Here is a 20,445-nt window from a genome sequence, read left to right as displayed (position 1 = left end):
AACAGCGCCTGGGGACGGCCTGCTCGAAGGAAACTGATAACCAGGAAGCCTAAGGCCGCCTCGCTTCCAAAAGTCAGAGTCGGAGCCCCGGCGTCCGGTAGCTGCGGCCAGACACCAGATCGGGTCTGAGGGAGGGCCTAGGGGCGGAGCCCGAGCTCTTTCCCCGCCCTCTAACGGCGACCGGGCTGCGTTCTCAGTGCGCCGGCGTAGGGTGAGGCCGGACTCTATTTGGCGATTAAGCGTGAGGCTGCGTTCGCTACCCAGCATGCTGTGCGCTAGTGACGGCCCTCCGCCTATCCCCTTCCCAACTCTCCCCCCACCCCTCCCGCCGCGGCCCCCCCTTCCCCTAAAGTGAGTGAGTGAGACGGGCAGATGGAGGAGGGATTGTAATGGCGGCGGCCGGCAGCTCCCTGCTCTGACCCACGGCAGGCACACAGCAACGACCCCTTCCCCGCCCCTCTCCCGGCCGGCCTCCGCCCCGCAGCCAGCGCGGGGCCACCCTCTCCGGCCCTTCCCCCAGCTGTCGGCGTCTCACCCTGCGCCCCGGCCGGGGCCCCACACACAATGGACGAGCTTGCCGGAGGCGGTGGTGGCGGCCCGGGGATGGCGGCCCCTCCCCGACAGCAGCAGGGACCTGGGGGGAACCTGGGCCTTTCGCCCGGGGGGAACGGAGCGGCGGGCGGCGGGGGTCCTCCGGCCTCCGAGGGAGCGGGTCCCGCGGCAGGCCCCGAGCTGTCCCGGCCGCAGCAGTACACTATCCCGGGGATACTGCACTACATCCAGCACGAGTGGGCTCGGTTCGAGATGGAGCGGGCGCACTGGGAGGTGGAACGGGCCGAACTGCAGGTACCTCGTTGGGGTCGGTGTGCGGGACGGCTGCGGCGGCTGGGTTCCCGGCTGGGGGGTGGGGCCGGGGACTTCCCTCAGCCGGAGCCGGCGCCTTGGGAGGCCGAGCGGAACCTACCTGTGCTGCTCCGGTTGTGATGGTCCTCTCAACGGCTTTTCCTGGAGTCCCCCTCCCTCTTTCCCGCAGAAGCTTGCTCCCCAACCTTCACTAGCTACGCGGTGCGGGCCTCCTCGGGGCAGCCATTTTGGCTTTTAGTATGGCGTCTGCGGGGGCTCCTCCGGAGGCGGCCTTCCCGGGCCTCCGGGGCTCGGGACCGAGCACCTCTCTGTGGGAGAGTCCGGTTTGGGGTCTCTCGACACTGAGTTTGCTCTTGTTTGTTCCTCTTGAGATGAAGAGCCCGAAGAGAGGGACTAGGATAGGCATCTTACCCCCCTTTTCCGGACCACCCCCCTTTCCGATTTGGCGTATCTGGCCCCCTTCCTCAGACTTGGTACGCACTTGCTCCTTGACAGCCACGCTTCTTTCCTGGGCTGCTAGGGTGCACAGTGACTTGGGACTGACCTGTGAAGTTTTATTTCCCATCGTCAACTTTAAGTACTTTCTTACCTGAGATGCTGCCTTACTCACTTGGATTCTCTGTAGTTATTCCTTACTTAATGACTCATCAACGCTTTCAGCACTGAATTTTTGTTTTTACAGTACTCTTCACTAGATCTGCTTTCCCCATCCCTTTGTTTATCCATAAAAAAACCAAACCAGACGATCGATGATGTATTTATGAAACGACTGAAGAGATTTAATATTCGCTTGAAGTGAAACGTAGTTATATCATGTTACTTTTGCAGGAGAAGCAAAGTGAGATGTTCTCAGGACCTTTCATAGTTGAGCTTGACTCGATCCTCATAATGTGAACCTTTGATAAGCTGCACATTTGGAAGCTGTTGGTAGTTAACAGCTCATGTCCTGGATCTCAAAATTGCTGCATCTTTTTGAAAGGATTATTCAACTTTCTTGAGTATTTGTGTTTATTTTTAAATACCTTTCCAGGGCAAATTTAGGCTTAGAAGCAAAAAGCATGCGTCTAAATAGTATTGCACCTGTTCTTCAGACTGTTGTATATTTAGGAGGTAAGCAGTATTTGCTGTCATATATGTCATATGCCTGTGGTGAATAGTTAGGCAAATGTAGTGCTGAAAGGAGGAGGATTGGATTAACTAGAAAGGGTGTCCTCAAATATGCATCTCTTTAGTTTGGTTCTGAACTAGTAAACTTTTATATGACTCCACAAAGTAGGTGAAGTTAAACTTTTCAAAAGTAAAAAATATTTGGGTAGTTTGACACTGTATGAAGTCTTAATGTAACACTTGTTAGTCATTTCAGTGCTTTACAATTGTGTTTTGATATAATATTGGGCTTTAAAATTACATAACTTTAAAAAAGCTGAAGTCAAAACTGGTTTAAGTTGTGTACAGTCTGCTTTAAAATACTTAAAATTTATAGAATTCTGTTGGTATACAGCTTTCTACTACATACTGCAAACTTAATTTTCTGTGTGAGTAAAGTTAGTAAGGCATTTGTTTTTAAAATTTGGATTGACAAATGCAGTAAGGCCTAAGCTCACTAAATAATACTTCACCAGTCCCTGCTATGGTTTCTTAGACCTTTGTACTATATTGTATGCAAGTTTGGATTTTAACACTCTTCAAGTTAGCAATTGCATTTTTACCCATAAACTTCACTAATGTAAGCAGCTGAGAAGACAGATATCTTGTGCCCAAATTAGTAAAACCTATACTATATATTAAAGAAGCCTTTATTGCCTGCTCTAGCATTTGCTTTCCCTTCTAGGCCTTCTTAACAGCAGCAGCAAAGTGTTTGAAGGAAGATTCCTTTTGCTTGCTTGCTTGCTTTCAGTTCTATTGGTACAGTACTGTTATTAGCCATCCTAAGTTTTTGTTTGTTTTCTTGTTTTGAAGAAGTCCTACAGTGTTTCTAGACTCTTTATTTCATACTGATTCTTTTGGAATAAAATGTTCATGATGGTGTTGGTTTTTTTTTTTTTTTTTGAGTTATATATTTAAAATGTTTTGTTGGGTTAACTTAGTTAATAAGCTTTCTAGTTTGCATCAGGAATATTGAATTTGCTTTAGGTGCCTTCAGTCTACTGACATTGCTTGTGAGATGCGTATTTTAAAATGTATGTGTTGAATACATATTTGTGGGAGGGTGTAGTGAAGCATCAGTGGATTTTTACTGTAAACTTAAACTTATTTTTAAGAAAGACAATCTAGAAATAAGACAACTTACATATTATTATGTACAGTCTCCGGTGCACTGTCATCTACACATATTTTTAAAGTGTTAATTATTGAATAGTTTCAATAGAGAACATGAAGAACTTAAGGAATACCCCATATTGATGTAAAATTTTAATGAGGAATAATATTTTCCCTGGCTTTGGGAAAGATATTAAAAGGAACTTTGCAGTATGATTCTGTTCTCTGTAAAAAGAATTTAGAGTAAAGGTCTGTCTTAGAAACTTGGAACCAAACCAAAGGATCACGTCTTGAAGCTCTTCTGTCTCTGATTCTTCCTTACCTTGGACTCAGGTAAAGCATTGTTAGTAAGGTCGTAGGACAGTGGTTTCTTAACTTTTATATAACATGAATTACCAAAATTCCACAGACAGTCCATTTCCTTCAAGCCCTAGATCAATCCAAATCTCCAGAGGATAAGAGGCCTGCATATTTTTTAAAGTTCTACAAGTGATTCTTTCTTCACAGTAGTGCCTGTTAAAGAGAAAAATCACTACACTACACTTTGCTTTTTTGTAATTTCATAGTAGAGTCATTAAAATCTTGTCATGAAAAAGACACTAGGATTTGCAAATCACTATTCCAGACCAGCTTTTGAAAACCCTGAAAATAGAAAATTCAGGAGATTCTCCCCTTAAAAATGAAGAAATCAAGTAGGTCTAAGCAAAATATCTCCTACTAACTTAAGGATCTTTAAGCAGCAACATCTATCATGTTACGACTTCTAAAAGTTAGAAACTGCCATTTAATCAGCACTATAACCTTATGAGGTGGGTATTCCTATTTTACAGGTGAGGAGACAAATTTAGGTAGGTTAAATCATTTTGCCAAGGTCACCTAGCCATAAAGTATTGCAGCTGAGATTTGAACCCAGGTCTGTCTGATTCCAAAGCCTATGGTCATATTACCACTCTTGTAACCATTATGTACTGTCTTAGCACTTTTTTATAGAGTGGAATCTGACTTGTAATTCTTCATCTAATATTGCGTGGCCTACACCACTTGAGTGTATTTCAATAAAGTTTTATTGAGCGCCCGTGATGCTGCTGCAAGGCATAGTTTATATATATTGCTAATGTGTCCTTATATTTTTCTTTATAGTTTGTATGTAGTAAGTGGATTTTGGGTATATACAAAATGCTTGTTTGCCAAGTGTAAAAATATGACATAGCTAAAATGTAGTCAGAGTTTGTGTTCTTTTTTTTTTTTTTTTTTTGAGGCGGTGTCTCGCTCGACTGTTGCCCAGGCTGGAGAGCAGTGGCGCCATCTCGGCTCACTGCAAGCTCCGCCTTCCGGGTTCACGCCATTCTCCTGCCTCAGCCTCCCGAGTAGCTGGGACTACAGGTGCTTGCCACCACGCCCAGCTAATTTTTTTGTATTTTTAGTAGAGACGGGGGTTCACTGTGTTAGCCAGGATGGTCTCGATCTCCTGACCTCGTGATCTGTACACCTTGGCCTCCCAAAGTGCTGGGATTACAGGCGTGTGAGCCACCGCACCCGGCCGACAGTGATTTTTCATAAAGGTGTTCCCTTTCTGGGATTTTTAGCCTTCATACATTTTTACTGTTAGGCATTTTCTTTTTCAGATGATGGTGATAATAGTGAAAAAAAAATTTATTGATAGTATTAAGGGAGTCCACTACTTTGCGTCAGATTCCCTGTTTCTTTTTGAAGCCCTTGAAATGAAGTTTAGGGACCACTGATCTAGAATTCTCTTTATGCTCCTCCACTACCCATTAACCCCACTTTATAGTGTGCCTTTTCGCTCTCTTCTCCCCTCCCTTCTAAACACTTTGTAGAACACTATGTTTTCTGTTCATGATTGACCTTCAAATTGCCAAATCCTTTGGCCTTATAAACCATATGTACTTAACCAACACTCTGCTGTTAACAAATTCTTCAAAATTATTTTCTTTTGCTTCCACTCTGTTTTTCCTGTCGTCCACTTATTACTTTTCTTCATATGTTTTCTTTCTTTTGTTCCCAGTTGTTGTTATGTGGGGTTCTGGTTCTATTTTATGTTTTCACTGTATATTCAGAATCAGATTTTTAGCTACTATGTACCATCTTAATAATACCTAGCATTTATTTACTCTTTCCTAATTGTTATTTCAGTGCTTCAGTATTTCAGTATTCATTTAATTCATTCAGTATTCATTTAATTCTCAAAACAACTCAGTGAGGTTGATACAGGTATAATTGGTGTCTTTTTTTTCTTTTTTCTGACACTGGCATATCGTGGCCCAAAGGTTAAGTAATCTATGCAACTAGGAGGCAGTAGAACTGGGATTTAAACTTAGACTGCCTGTAGAGGCCATGTTCTTAACCACTGCTAGATTTTTGGCGTCCAGATGTCCCTTGTATTTCTAACTTCCTGTTTAGTTTTTCTACCTCCAATTCAATGCATCCATTCAGTTAATCTCAAGTGCCTGCCTCTTCCCCTTGACAAAACACACTTGCTCATTCTTTATTCCTTGCCACATTAAAGTTAACACTATCCTCCCCGTCGCTAGTACTGTAGAGGTCATTGAACCTTCCCCCTGCATATGGCCTGTGAGTTTTATTGATTCCAGCATGATTATTTGGTGATATCTGAGTGCAATTTTGTGCTAGATCCTAGGTGTATAATGATGTATGAGACAAAGACTTTGTCCTCAGGGAGCTTATACTCTAGAAATAATTTTATTTTTTTTTCAAGAGAGGGTCCTGCTCTGTTGCCGAGGCTGGAGTGCAGTGCTGCCAACATGGCTCACTGTAGCCTTAGCTGCCTGAGCTCACGTGATCGTCCTGCTGCAGCCTCCCGAGTAGGTGGGACTACAGACATGTACTATCACACCAAGCTGTTTTTATTTTTAGTTTAGATGGGTTCTCAGTTTGTTGCCCAGGCTGGTCTCGAACTCCTGGGCTCAAATGATTCTCCCACCTCATCTTCCCAAAGTCCAAGTATTCGGATTACAGGCATGAGCCACCATGCCTGGCCAATAAAATGTTACAAACAACAAATTAACAGAATGCTGAGAGAATAGATGGTGATAGGAAACCTGTATATGTAATGGAGTTTCAGATAATACCTAATATTTATTTAGCACTTTCTTTTTTTTTTTTAGAGATAGAGTTTTCGCTCTGTCACTCAGGCTGGAGTACAGTGGTGCTATCTCAACTCACTGCAACCTCCACTTCCTGGGTTCAGGCAGTTCTCATGCCTCAGTCTTCTGAGTAGCTGGAATTACAAGCACCCACCAACAAGCCCAGCTAATTTTTGTATTTTTCGTAGAGACGGAGTTTCACCATGTTGGCCAGGCTGGTCTTGAACTCCAGACCTCAAGTAATCTGCCTGCCTTGGCCTCCCAAAGTGCTAGGATTACAGGCATGAGTTACTGCGCCTGACCTGTTGAACACTTTCTATATGGCTGACATTATTTTTGGTTCTTCAATACATTTAATTCTCATAAAGTTCCTAAATGTATACTTTTAGATCTGTCACGCTTGTAATCCCAGCACTTTGGGAGGTTGAAGTGGGAGGATCACTTGAGCCCAGGAGTTGGAGACCAACCTGGGCAACAGTGAGACCCTGTATCTAAAAAAGAAAAAAAGAAAATGAGTGAACTGGACTATAATGATTCAAAAGGCTAAGTTATATAGATAACATCAGTATCCTAAAATATATTCTAATCCACTGATTCTTGATTTTTTGGGGGGATTGTATAGTCCCCTTTGCATATATTATGAATGCTATGGAGCCTCTTCTAGTTTTTTTTCAAAAAGGGTAAGAAAATTTTGCTTAGAATGCCCATGAAGCCTGACTGCTGACCTAAGGAAGTAACTGATTTAATCTGTGCTTTTTGTTTCTGTACTAATATTGCCTTAGTTCAGAGTACTCCTGCTGCCAGAATTCTTTGAGATAATCTCCTGACAGGTTTGTTTCATCCACTGCCCCTCTTAACAGTTTATCCTTTTTATCATAAATATGATTGTATTATGTATAACTCTCCTTTAATTTTTTTATGAAAAGTTTCAAACGTACGAAAATAATATAGTATCGTGACCTCCCACAAATCTGTCACTCATCTTAAATAGTAATGACTCATGATCAGTCTTGTTTTACCTGTACTTCTATCCATTCATTGTCCATTCCAAATTATTATTATTTTCTATTATTTTATTTATTTTTAAGAGACAGGGTCTTGCTATGTTGCCCACGCTGGAATGCAGTGGTGCGATCGTAGCTCACTGCAGCCTTAAAACTCCTGGGTTCAAATGGTCCTCCCACGTCAGCCTCCCAAATAGCTTGGACTATAGGCACGTGCTACCACGCCTGGCTACTTTTTTTTTTTTTTTAGTAGAGATGGGGTTTTTCTATGTTGTCTAGGCTGGTCTTGAGATCATGGCCTCAAGTGATCCTCTTACCTTGGCGTCTCAAGAGTGCTGGGATTAAAGGCATGAGCCACTATGCCTGGCATGCCTCAGCCTCCAGAGTAGCTGGGATTACAGGTGTGCCACCATGCCCGACTAATTTTTTGAATTTTAGTAGGGATGGGGTTTCACCATGTTGGCCAGTCTGGTCTCGAGCTCGCGACCTCAGGTGATCTGCCCACCTTGGCCTCTCAAAATGCTGGGATTACAGGTGTGAGCCACTATGCCCTGCCTAAATTTTTTCTTCTGTTAGTGCTTGAAGTTACTGAGTTCTAAGTTGTTGAGCTTCTCTCTGCTTTGCTATTGATTTGAGCAAGTTCTGAGCACCATAGCCTTCATCTTCTCATTTTCTGCTTATTTTGCAAGTTGATCAACAAGCTCAATTAAACCACCAACTGTTTTCTGAAACTGGCCAGTTTTGTCCACAAAGTTCTTACACTCTTCTTTGAGCTCTATGGTCTGCTGGGTAACCTCTGAGTCCAACACCCACAGCTTGTTCAACTCATCAAAGTGCAATCCCTCTTCACCCAGGATGTCCTTTACCATAGTTGTTTCCCATCCAGGTTCCCTAGAGAAGCTCTGCTCTGAAGGAGTGACAGTGACAGTCAGGAGGAGGTGTGTCATAGGAACAAGGGTCGAGAAAGAATAAAGTTCGCTTGCCTGTCACAGGAATTGTTCATTCAACACACATTTCTTTGAGTGCCCACTACATGCCAACACTGCTAGATGCTGGGGGTACAGAGATGAATGCAACATGGTGCCCACCCTGCTGGCCCCGTGGCAGCAGCTTACTATGGCCCAGGCTGATGTAGACTGGCAGCTTCTCCCCATCACTGGCAGCTGGTATGCAGGCAGCCTGCCTCGGCTGTTGCCATGACTACAGAGACTCTTCACCCATGACCTGAAATATATTTTTATTAAGGTTTTTTTTTTTTTTTAACAAAATGATTTTAAATTTATTTAAATTAATTTCCTTTTTTTTTTTTAAATTGAGGCAGAGTTTTGTTTTGTTGCCCAGGCTGGAGTGCAGTGGGCACGATCCCAGCTCACTGTAACCTCCGCCTCCCGAGTTCAAGCAATTCTCCTGCCTCAGCCCCTTGAGTAGTTGGGATTACAGGCATGCACCACCATGCCCAGCTAGTTATTTTGTATTTTTAGTAGACACGGGGTTTCACCATGTTGGCTAGGCTGGTCTTGAACTCCTGACCTCAAGTGATCACCCGCCTAGGCCTCCCAAAGTGCTGGGATTACAGGTGTGAGCCACCGTGCCCAGCCTGAATAACTGTGTATGCTCGCTTTTGTGTGTACACACTGCCCCTCATAAGACAATTTAGGTTCACAGCAAAATTTAGCAGAAAGTACAAGCAGTCCCCTACCCCAAAGTTTTGCCTTTTCCAGAATACATTCATATACCTTCCCATGGTAGCCTTGGGGGAAATTTGTTCCAGGAGTTCTCCTCCAGGATACAAAATCTCAGATGCTCAAGGCCCTCAGTACAATGAATTTATAACTTATGCACATCTTCCTGTATATTTTAAATCTCTAGATTACTTTTTTTTTTTTTTTTGAGATGGAGTCTCACTGTGTCGCCCAGGCTGGAGTACAGTGGCGCGATCTTGGCTCACTGCAAGCTCCGCCTCCTGAGTTCACGTCATCCTACTGCCTCAGCCTCCCTAGTAGGTGGGACTACAGGCGCCCGCCACTGCCCGGCTAATTTTTTGTATTTTTAGTAGAGATGGGGTTTCACCTTGTTAGCCAGGATGGTCTCGATCTCGTGACGTCGTGATCTGCCCGCCTCGGCCTCCCAAAGTGCTGGGATTACAGGCGTGAGCCAGTGTGCCCGGCCTAGATTACTTATAATTATCTAATATCTAAATGCTATGTAAATAGTTGTTACACTTTTTAAAAATTTTTATTTGAGACAGGGTCTCAGTCTGTCACCCAGGCTGGAGTGCAGTGAAACAATCACTGCTCACTGCAGCCTCAATCTCCGGGTTCAGGTGATCCTCCCACCTCAGCCTCCTGAGTAGCTAGGACTACAGGCACCTGCCACCACACCTGGCTGATTTTTGTATTTTTTCTAGAGACAGAGTTTTGCTAAGTTGCTGAGGCTGGTTTTGAACTTCTGGGCTCAAGCGATCTGCCATCCTTGGCCTCCCAAAGTGCTAGGATTACAGGTGTCAGCTACTGCACCTGGCTAGTTGCTATAATTTTTAAAGATTATTTTTTGGCTGGGCACAGTGGCTCATGACTGTAATCCCAGCACTTTGGGAGGCCAAGGCAGGTGGATCACAAGGTCAGGAGTTTGAGACCAGCCTGGTCAATATGGTGAAACGCCATTTCTACTAAAAATACAAAAATTAGCCAGGTGTGTTGGCACGCGCCTGTAATCCCAGCTACTTGGGAAGCTGAGGGCAGGAGAATCGCTTTAACCTGGGAGGCGGAGGTTGTAGTGAGTCGAGATTGTGCCACTGCACTCTGGCCTGGGCGACAGAGCGAGACTCTGTCTCAAAAAATATATATATATTTTTATTTTTTTTCCGGAATATTTTTGCCTTGCCATTGTTTGAATCTGTGAATGGGGAACCCTTGGATACAGAGGGTTGCCTTAGTTTGAATCATATAATATGTAGCCTTTTCACTTAGTAGCAGTGTATTTAAGGCTTCTCCTTGTCTTTTCTATGGGTTGATTATTTCGTTTTAGTGCTGAACAATATTCAATTTATGGATGTGCCACAGTTTGTCTGTTCACCTTTTGGAGGGTATCTTGGTTACTTTCAAGTTTTGACAATTATGAGTAAAGGCTGTAAACATCCATGTGCAGGTTTTTGTGTGGACGTTTAAGTTTTCATGTAATTTGAGTAAATACCAGGGAGTGTGATTGTTAGATCATATGGTAAGATTATATTTAATTGTGTAAGAAACTGCCAAATGATCTTCCAAAGTGGCTGTACCATTTTGCATTCCCACCAGTAATGAGTGAGAATTATTATTGCTCCACTTTCAGCTTTTGGAGTTGTAGTGATTTGGATTTTAACCGTTTTGGTAGTTATGTAGTAGTATCTCACTGTTTTAAATTTACGTTCCCCTAATGAAAAACAGTATTGAAGCCAGGCATGGTAGCATGTGCCTGAAGTCCCAGCTACGTGGTGGAGGAGTGAGATGGAGGATTGCTTGAGCCCCAGAGGTTGTGGCTACGGTGATCCATGATCACCCCACTGCACTCCAGCCTGGGTGACAGAGGGAGTCCTTGTCTCACAAGGTTCTGTAGAGGCCTGCTGGGAACAGAACTGAACTTCTAAAAGTAAATGTCTTGGCAGCTGCTTTCCAAGGCCTGGCTATAAGTAAGGTCTGCAGAGCCAAAAGGAGCATACACCTCTTCTTAAAATTGAAGATGTTGGCTGGACACGGTGGCTCATGCCTGTAATGCCAGCACTTTGGGAGGCCGAGACGGGTGGATCACCTGAGGTCAGGAGTTCGAGACCAGCCTGGCCAGCATGGTGAAACCCTGTCTCTACTAAAAATACAAAAAATTAGCTCTGTGTGATGGCGCATGCCTGTAGTTCCAGCTACTCAGGAGGCTGAGACAGGAGAATTGCTTGTATCTGGGAGGCGGAGGTTGCAGTGAGCCTAGATTGTGCCATTGTACTCCAGCCTAGGTGATGAATGAAACTCCGTCTCAAAAAAAAAAAAAAAAAAATTGAAAGTGTTTAAGCCCAAGGTGAAACTGAATTCTATTAAAGAGATGTGCTTATGTGTATAAAGCAAAGAATAACATAGGCAAACGGAACAAAACTATAGTAATTGGGGAAATGCAACTCATACCTGTGGAAACAGTGGCATGGTTTGTGTCAAATTCTGAAGCAGCCTTCCTGGTAAGGCTACTGGACACAGAATACCCTTCAAGGAAACTAATGAAAAATAAATAAAAGTGGTTGTGAGGCCGGACACGGTGGCGCTCACGCCTGTAGTCCCAGCACTTTGGGATGCCAAGGTGGGCGGATCACTTGAGGTCAGGAGTTTGAGACCAGCCTGGCCAACATGGCGAAATTCTGTCTCTACAAAAAAATGCAAAAATTAGCCGGGCATAGTGACGCATGCCTGTAATCCCACCTACTTGGGAGGCTGAGGCAGGAGAATCGCTTGAACCTGGGAGGTGGAGGTTGTAGTGAGCCAAGATTGCGCCATTGTACTCTAGCCTGGGTGACAGACTCCAGCCTGGGCAACAGAGTGAGACCCTGTTTTTTTTTTTTTTTTTTAAGTGGTTTTGTGTTCTTGTAATGAAAAAGAAAAAAAGGTTAAAAAAGGATGTGCTTTTGACCAATATATAATGCTGTTTCGAGGTAGTACCAGTACCTTGTGTTCAGTGGAACCAAGGTAAACACAAGGTATTGGTATTACCTTGAGATAGCATTACACCTAAGTGGTTTCAGTGAACAAGATTTAAAAGACTAGAATTAAAGCAATTATAAATGTAAAGTAAAATTTTGGACCACTTTTAGATAGACTTTATAAAAAGACGTAAAAATTCCTGTTAAAAATTTTGTACTTTGGCCGGGCGCAGTGGCTCACGCCTGTAATCCCAGCATTTTTGGAGGCCGAGGCAGGTGGATCACGAGATTAGGAGTTCGAGAACAGCCTGACCCACATGGTGAAACCCCATAATTAGCAGGGTGTGGTGTCACGCGCCTGTAGTTCCAGCTACTCGGGAGGCTAAGGCAGGAGAATCACTTGAACCCGGGAAGCGGAGGTTGCAGTGGGCCGAGATCACGTCACTGCACTCCAGCTTGGGCAACAGAGCAAGACTCTGTCTCAAAACAACAACAACAACAATTTTTGCACTTTCAGGACACTTACAGGCTCCTTCCTATAATCCCAGCACTTTGGGAGACCAAGGCAGGAGGATAACTTGAAGTCAGAAATTCAAGACCAGTCTGGGCAACAAAATGATACCCTGTCTCTACAAGAAAATTAAAAAATTAGCTGGACACAGTGGTGTTGTACCTGTAGTCCTAGCTACTCAGGAAGCCAGGGCGGGAGGATCGCTTGAGCCCAAGGGTCAAGGCTGCTGTGAGCCATGATTGCACCACTGCACTCTAGTCTGATCAGTAGACTGAGACTCTGTCTCAAAAAAAAAATAATAATAATGATTGCTTTGAGAAGCCAAGGCAGGAGGATTGGTTGAGACCAGGAGTTTGAGACCAGCCTGGGCAACATAGTGAGACCCCCCCGCCTCTTTCTACAGAAAAGAAAAAATTTAGCCGGGCATAGTGACGTGCACCTGTAGTCCTAGCTTTGGAGGTTCAGGGGAGAGGGTTGCTTGAGCCCAGGAGTTTGAAGTTGTAGTGAGCTATCATCACACCACTGCACTTCAGCCTGGTAAAAGACTCTGCCTCTTTAAAAAAAAAATTATATTTTGAATAAGTAATATGTGGTTCAAAATTAAGTCTTATACTCACCATGATCCTGTCTACCACCCCCACTGCCAAGTTAGTAATCGACTACTTTTTTTTTAGTCTGTGTGTGTCCCTCTCTAGTGTTTTTTATGTAGGTAAATGAAAGCAAATATGTTTTCGTCCTTTTCTGGTACAATGTGGCAAACTATATAACCTATTTTTCACTATAATTTTTTTTTTTTTTTTTTGAGATGGGGGTCTCACTCTTTCGCCGAGGCTGGAGTGCAGTGATGCGATCTTGGCTCGCTGCAACGTCTACCTCCTGGGCTCAATTGATCCTCCCACCTCAGCCTCCCAAGTTTGGGACTACAGGAACATGCTTCCACACCTGACTAATTTTGCTGTTGTTACTGTTTTGTAGAGATGGGGGTCTCCCTATGTTATCCTCCCATCTCAGCCTCCCAAGTTTGGGACTACAGGAACATGCTTCCACACCTGACTAATTTTGCTGTTGTTACTGTTTTGTAGAGATGGGGGTCTCCCTATGTTATCCTCCCACCTCAGCCTCCAAAGTTTGGGACTACAGGAACATGCTTCCACACCTGACTAATTTTGTTGTTGTTACTGTTTTGTAGAGATGGGGGTCTCCCTATGTTATCCAGGCTGGTCTTGAACTCCTGAGCTCAAGCATTCTGCCCACCTCAGCCTCTCAAAGTGCTGGGATTATAGGCATGAACCTCTATTCCCTCCCTACTTTACTTTTTCATTTAACATGTTGAGAGATCATTCCAAACCTGCTAATAGAGAGCATCCTCACTTCTTTTTTTTTTTTTTTTGAGACGGAGTTTTGCTCTTATTGCCCAGGGTAGAGTGCAGTGGCACAATCTCAGCTCACTGCAACCTCTGCCTTCAGGTTTCAAGTGATTCTCCTGCCTCAGCCTCCCAAGTCGCTGGGATTACAGGTGCCCACCACCACACCCATCTCGTTTTTTTGTATTTTTAGTAGAGACAGGGTTTCACCATGTTGGTCAGGCTGGTCTCTAACTGCTGACCTCGTGATCCACCCGCCTCGGTCTCCCAAATTGCTGGGATAACAGGCGTGAGCCACCGCGCCCGGCCCTACATCCTCACTTCTTTTTAACAGCTGCATAGTATTTCGTGTAGATAGGCCATAGTTGATCCACCTAATCCACTGTTGCTGGACAGTTGTGTTAAATTTTCATAAAACGTTTGTAGCTGTGTTCTTTCCTAAATGTGTGAGCAGTCTTGCTGCCTCAAACTCTGTTGTGTTTCCTTTTTGTTGCTGTTGTTAGAGTTGTTAGCAGTTGTGAAAAGCTTAAAATTTTGTGTAACACTTTATTTCATGGTTTGCATTTAAATCTGAACTTAGGATGTTTTTGCTTTGAAAGCTGTTAACTGGGGCTTGCTTTTATTTAAGTTATCTTTCACCGAAGTCCTGGAGAATAGAGAGTGAGAAAGAAAACAAAGATAATTAACAGGATGAAGTGGGTTGAAAGAGAAATAATATGAGAGAGTAACAATGGATAAGGGTAACAATATGACACTGATAGTTATCTCAGATAACAAAAATATTTCACAGTGGCCTGCAGTAGTATTTGTTGTGTTGCTTTTTTCTTTTTCTTTTTTTTGAGACAGAGTCTCACTCCGTCGCCCACGCTGGAGCGCAGTTGCGCGATCTCGGCTCACTGCAACCTCCGGCTCCCAGGTTCAAATGATTCTTCTGCTTCAGCCTCCCAAGTAGCTGGGATTACAGGTGACTGCCACTATGCCCAACTAATTTTTTTTTATTTTTGGTAGAGACAGGGTTTCACCATGTTTGGTAGAGACAGGGTTTCACCAGGCTGGTCTCCGACTCCTGACCTCAGGTGGTCCTCCCGCCATGGCCTCCCAAAGTGCTGGGATTACATCCGTTAGCCACTGCCTCAAAAAAATAAAAAATAAATAAATAAAAATAAATAAAAAGGGTTGGGGATTGAGATTCTAGCCTCTGTTTTTATGAATCTTTCTATTTTACATATGTAACTGCTCCCTGGTCATTTCCTTGTTAGCACTTAACATGTTTTGCAATTTTATTTTATTTTTTTGAGACACAGTCTTGCTCTGTCGCCCAGGCTGGAATGCATTGGCATGATCTCAGCTCACAGCAACCTTCACATCCCAGGTTAAAGCAATTCTCGTGCCTCAGCCTCCTGAGTAGCTGTAATTTCAGGCGTGCGCCACCATGCCCAGCTAATTTTTTGTATTTTTAGTTGTGACGAGGTTTTGCCATATTGGCTAGGCTGGTCTCGAACTCCTGTCCTTGAGTGATCTACCCGCCTCAGCCTCCCAAACTGCTGGAATTACAGGTGTGTATACCCAGTGTGAGAGTAAAGGGTCTGCTACATAATAGATGTCTGCCAAATATTTGCTAAATAAGTGAAATTGCTGAGGACATCTCGTTAAACTGTTAGAGATGAGAGCTTGACTTACAATTTTTGTGGTGTGTATATACTAGGAGAAAAAGTCCACCAGATGGAGAAAAAGTCCACAGGATAGAGTAAATTACTACTGTTTGTCAAGCCCTCATTTGATACTGGAATGAAAACAAACTTTCTGGGTTTTATTAGGTTATAATTTTGTCTCCCCTCCCTGTCATGGGAAATGGAGTATCAGAGAAATCACTTCAATTAAAATGTTTGTTTTATTTTTTGAGACAGAGTCTTGCTCTGTCACTCAGGCTGGAGTGCAGTGGCGCAATTTTGGCTCACTGCAACCTCGGCCGCCTGGGTTCAAGTGATTCTCCCACCTCAGCCTCCTGAGTAGCTAGTATTACAGACATCCACCACCATGCCTGGCTAATTTTTGTATTTTTAGGAAAGACAAAGTTTCGCCATGTTGGCTAGGCTGGTTCTCGAACTCCTGACCTCAGGTGATCCACCCGCCTTGGCCTCCCAAAGTACTGGAATTACAGGCATAAGCCAGCACACCTGGTACTTCAGTTAAAATGAATCATTGCCTGAGATTAATGCACTGTGGCGGGGGGGGGGGGGGGGGGGGGGGGGGGAGTACTTTATCCCTTCGAAATGAATAAATTTTATGAAGAATGTTTAATGACTATGCAATGCTTACGGTAAACTAAAAATAAGTTTTGTGTGCCATAAATCAGCTATTTGAAAAAGTTCAGATATTTTTAAATACTTTGCGTTTTTTTGGTGATGGGATTATTGGAAACATTTCTTTTTTCCTTATTTTAAAAAAATGACCCACCAAACATTATAAAATAGATTATTTTCTTTTATTAAAATTGATAAGTTTCAGGAGTGAATTCTTTATGCCAATACATAGTCATTGTTGAAAAAATAGTTATAAAACAAAGCAAATGTGTTTTAATGAATTTATAGACTAGTTTGTCTTTTTCCTATTTCCTTTTTTACTGATTTCTTCTTTTGTTTTTTATTTTACTTTTGTTTTTTAGAAACAGGGTCTCATACCGTTGTCCAGGCTTGAGTGCAGGGATGTTATCAATCATGGCTCACTGTAGCTTTGTGCTTCTGGGCTCAAGCAATCCACCTGCCTCAGCCTCCTCAGAAGCAGGGACTACAGGCATACACCATCATGCCCAGCTACTTAAAAAAATTTTTTTTCATAGAGATGGTGTCTCAGTATGTTGCCCAGGCTGGTCTTGAATACCTGGTCTCAAGCAATCCTACTACCCCAGCCTTCCAAAATGCTGGAATAACAGGCATGATATCAGCACCTGGCTTCTTTTTTACTGATTGTTTAGAAACTGTCAAATATGCTTTATTACTTACTAAGATTTTATTTTATGATGTATTTAAAATTTTTTGTGTTTACGTTTAGCCACTTCTATTTATTTTGAGAGTTTTTATATTAGTTTTTAATATTTTTTATTTGTAGTTAAAGTAATACATTTATATGAAAATTAAGTTACAGAAATGTAAAAAAAAAAAAAAAAAAAAAGGCAATGGTTTTTTGTAATCCTGATTTTCCAGGAACAACCACTGCTGTATTTTTGGGTGCATGTCTTTTCAGAGTTTTTTCCGTACAAATGCAAAAGTGGTTTTCAACTGGGGCGCGGGGGTAGTTTTGCTCCCATGGGACACTTATTTGGCAAGGTCTGGAGACATTTTTGGTTATCACAGTTGGAGGCAGGTGCTCCTGGCATTTAGTGGAGAGTGGACAGGGATGCTGCTAAACATGGACAGGACAGCCCTCCATGTCCCAGATAAAATATTAGCCCAAAATGTTAATAATTGCCGAGGTTGGGAAACCTGATATACAACTATATCTATGTATTGGTGTGTGTGTATAGCTATGTCATCTCATATCCTTTCATGTCTAGTGCCTGGTAGTAATATAATTGTTGCAATAAATAATTGTTGGGATGAATATATCGATACAAAAGAAACTCATACTAAGTTAATTTATTTTAAATATTGTTTTATTTCAGTATACGTAGATCTACATTTTTGTGTGTGTTTATAAAATACTGTTTCTCTTAATTTTTTTTCTTTTTTTTTTGAGACAGGGTCTCTTTCTGTCTCCCAGGCTGGAGTGCAGTGGTACAATCACGGCTCACTGCAACCTAAACCTCCTGGGCTCAAGTGGTCCTTCCTCCTCAGCCTCCTGAGTAGCTGAGACTATAGGTGTGTGCCACCATACCCAGCTAGTTTTTGTATTTTTTGTAGAGACAAGGTTTCACCATGTTGCCCAGGCTGGTCTCAAATTCCTGACCTTGAGTGATCCACTTGCCTTGGCCTGCTAAAGTGCTGGGATTACAGGTGTAAACCACTGCACCCAGCCGTTTCTAAATTTTACTGAAAGAATACGTACGCAAATACTACAATGCTTACAGCCAAAATGGTTGTTCCCTACTTAGTCCACCTCTCTAGGCCAGCTTTCCAGAAGCAACCACTTTCAACTCTTGTGGTATTTACTTATATTTAAATAATAGACTTACCACTATGTCTTGTCCCTGGCATTTTTTAAAAAATGATGCTGCTAAATATCCTATCTGGCAATATATAATTTTTAGATTCATTTATTTTTTTGAGACAAGGTCTTGCTCTGTCATTCAAGCTAGAGTGCAGTAGTGTAATCATGGCTCACTGCAGTCTCGACCTCCTGGGCTCACATGATCCTCCCACCTCAGCCTCCTGAGCAGCTGGGACTACAGGCGTGTACTCCCACGCCCAGCTAGCTTTAATATTTTTATAGAGACTGGGTTTGGCCATGATGTACAGGCTGGTCTTGAACTCCTGACTCAAGCGATCCACCTGCCTCAGCCTCCCAGAGTGCTAGGATTACAGGCATAAGCCACTGCACCCAGCCAATTTTTTCTTTTTTCTTTTTTTTTTTTTGAGACAGAGTCTCGCTCTGTTGCGCAGGCTGGAGTGCAACGGCTTGATCTTGGCAACCCCCACCTCCTGGGTTCAAGTGATTCTCCTTCCTCAGCCTCCCGAGTAGCTGGGATTATAGGCACCCGCCATCATGCCCGGCTAATTTTATTTTGTAGAGACTTGGTTTCACCATGTTGTTGGCCAGGCTGGTCTTGAACTCCTGACCTCAGGTGATCGGCCTGCCTCGGCCTCCCAAAGTGCTTGGATTACAGGTGTGAGCCACCACGCCAGGCCCAATTTTTTATTTACTTCAGAGACAGGGTCTTACCCTGCCGCCTAGGCTAGAGTGCTGTGGTGGGATCATAGCTCACGGTAACTTTGAACTCGTAGGCTCAAGCGATCCTCCCCATAGCTGAGACTATAGGTGAATGACATCACACCTGGCTGTTTTTTTTTTTTAATTTTTGTAGAGTTGGAGTCTTGTTATTTGCCTAGGATGGTCTTGAACTCCTGGCCTCAAACAATTCTGCCTTGGCCTCCTAAGTTGCTGGAATTATGGATGTGAACCACTGCACCTGACCATCTGACAATATTGAACATTACCTTTTGGGTTCTTACTATGTTAGTAGGATTTATTACACCTCTTATATCTCCTTTCATCATATTCCAATGTAGATAATATTCCAGTATAGGTAACTCTTAAGATGTATACTGTGGTTACTTTTCTGTATATTTTGTTTTATTTGGAGTTATTTGCCTCCTTTTTTAATTTGCCTCATTTTCTAGGTATGTATTGCTATATTTCCAAAAGATGCTACAACTGTTAGGGTTTTTAAAGACTCCCAAGCACATCACATTGTCTACCAGTTCTGCCTTTTGTGTATGTGCTTGGAGGGGGAGGAGAAGACTTGCTTTCTAGAGCTATCCATTCTCTTGCTCTGATGTAGACTTGTTCTCAAGATTTGGTATCAAGTTATTATTCTGAAGCTAATGTCTGCTGCGATCCTTCTGGAAATCTCTTTTTATTGGACCCTTTCTTGGCTTACTCTTTGATTTTGCTGAAATGTTATCTAATTGTTTCTTGAGAAAAGTTGGATAGGAGGTAAATGTTAGGGACTTAACCTCTTTTAAAAAATGTCTGTATTTTATTTTCACACTTGATTGGTAGTTTGGAAATACACTTTTATTTACCTTTATTTATTTTAGAGATAGGGTCTTACTCTGTTGCCCAGGCTGGAGTGCAGTCGCCATTCAGAAGTGCAGTTATAGCCCACTACAGCCTGGACTTCCTAGGTTCAAGTGCGTCTTTCCACTTCTGCCTCCAGAGTGGCTGGGATTGCAGGCCTGCCCTGTTGCACCAGGCTACATTAACATTTTGAAGATGTTTCTCCTGTCTTTGAACTTTCATGTCTGTTTCAAAAGGTTTGATGCTGTTCTGATTCTAGATCCTTTTTTTTGGTATGTGTTATTTGAATTTCTTTTTCTTTTTCTTTTTTTTTTTTGAGATGGAGTTTCACTCTTGTTGCCCAGGCTGGAGTGCAATGGTGCGATCTCAGCTCACTGCAACCTCTGCCTCCCAGGTTCAAGTGATTCTCCTGTCTTAGCCTCCCGAGTAGCTGGATTACAGGTGCCCACCACCACACCTAGCCTTTTTTTTGTATTTTTAGTAGTGTCAGGGTTTCACCATATTGGTTAGGCTGGTCTCGAACTCCTAACCTCAGGTGGTCCGCCTGCCCTGGCCTCCCAAAGTGCTGGGATTACAGGTGTGAGCCACCACGCCTGGGCTACTTTTTTAATTTTAGTAAACACAAGGTCTCACTGTGTTGCCCAGGCCAGTCTCAAGAGCTACCCTGGGCTCAAGAGCTGCCCTTCTGCCTCAGCCTTTCAGAGTTCTAGGATTACAGGCATGAGCCACCATACCCAGTCTAGATTTCTTTTAAAGGGTGGTATTACCTTTATATAATGGAATTTTTTGAGCATAGTAGAGTTTTTGTTGTTGAATTTTTCTTTCCATGATTTATTGGTTTCCTCAGAGTGCCTTTTTTTGTTGTTTGTTTCTTTTTTTTTTTTGAGACAGAGTCTCGCTCTGTCACCTAGGCCGGAGTGCAGCGGCA

At 43.1% G+C, this 20,445-nt stretch overlaps 3 protein-coding genes across 7 annotated transcripts in view; 1 reads left to right on the top strand and 2 right to left on the bottom strand.

Annotated features, from left to right (window-relative positions):
* Positions 1-1,289, bottom strand: part of AP4S1 (adaptor related protein complex 4 subunit sigma 1) — a 66,797-nt gene extending 65,508 nt beyond the window's left edge. Inside the window, exon 1 of one of the 2 annotated variants that reach the window (XM_054448294.2) lies at positions 965-1,289. The gene's annotated coding sequence lies outside the window, so the exon portion shown is untranslated. The remainder of the gene's footprint in view (positions 1-964) is intronic. The other variant, XM_063651500.1, reaches the window with a different exon arrangement.
* STRN3 (striatin 3) overlaps positions 260-20,445 on the top strand; it is a 129,996-nt gene continuing 109,810 nt past the window's right edge. For all 4 annotated transcript variants that reach the window (XM_054448290.2, XM_054448288.2, XM_054448289.2 and 1 more), the window contains exon 1: positions 260-846. In XM_054448290.2, coding sequence (XP_054304265.1) covers positions 565-846 — 282 coding nt within the window. In that variant the 5' untranslated portion in view covers positions 260-564. The remainder of the gene's footprint in view (positions 847-20,445) is intronic.
* On the bottom strand, positions 7,930-8,121 carry LOC129012546 (intraflagellar transport protein 20 homolog). Its single transcript, XM_054448295.1, has one exon. It carries the CDS (start codon positions 8,119-8,121, stop codon positions 7,930-7,932), a length of 192 nt encoding a protein of 63 aa, XP_054304270.1.

Source organism: Pongo pygmaeus, chromosome 15 (assembly GCF_028885625.2).
Source record: "Pongo pygmaeus isolate AG05252 chromosome 15, NHGRI_mPonPyg2-v2.0_pri, whole genome shotgun sequence".
Classification (NCBI taxonomy): Eukaryota; Metazoa; Chordata; class Mammalia; order Primates; family Hominidae; genus Pongo; species Pongo pygmaeus.
This window is presented reverse-complemented; position numbering and strand designations above follow the sequence as displayed.

Excerpts from the sequence above, each read along its gene's own strand:
- LOC129012546 (XM_054448295.1), bottom strand. The coding sequence starts at position 8,121 with ATGGTAAAGGACATCCTGGGTGAAGAGGGATTGCACTTTGATGAGTTG.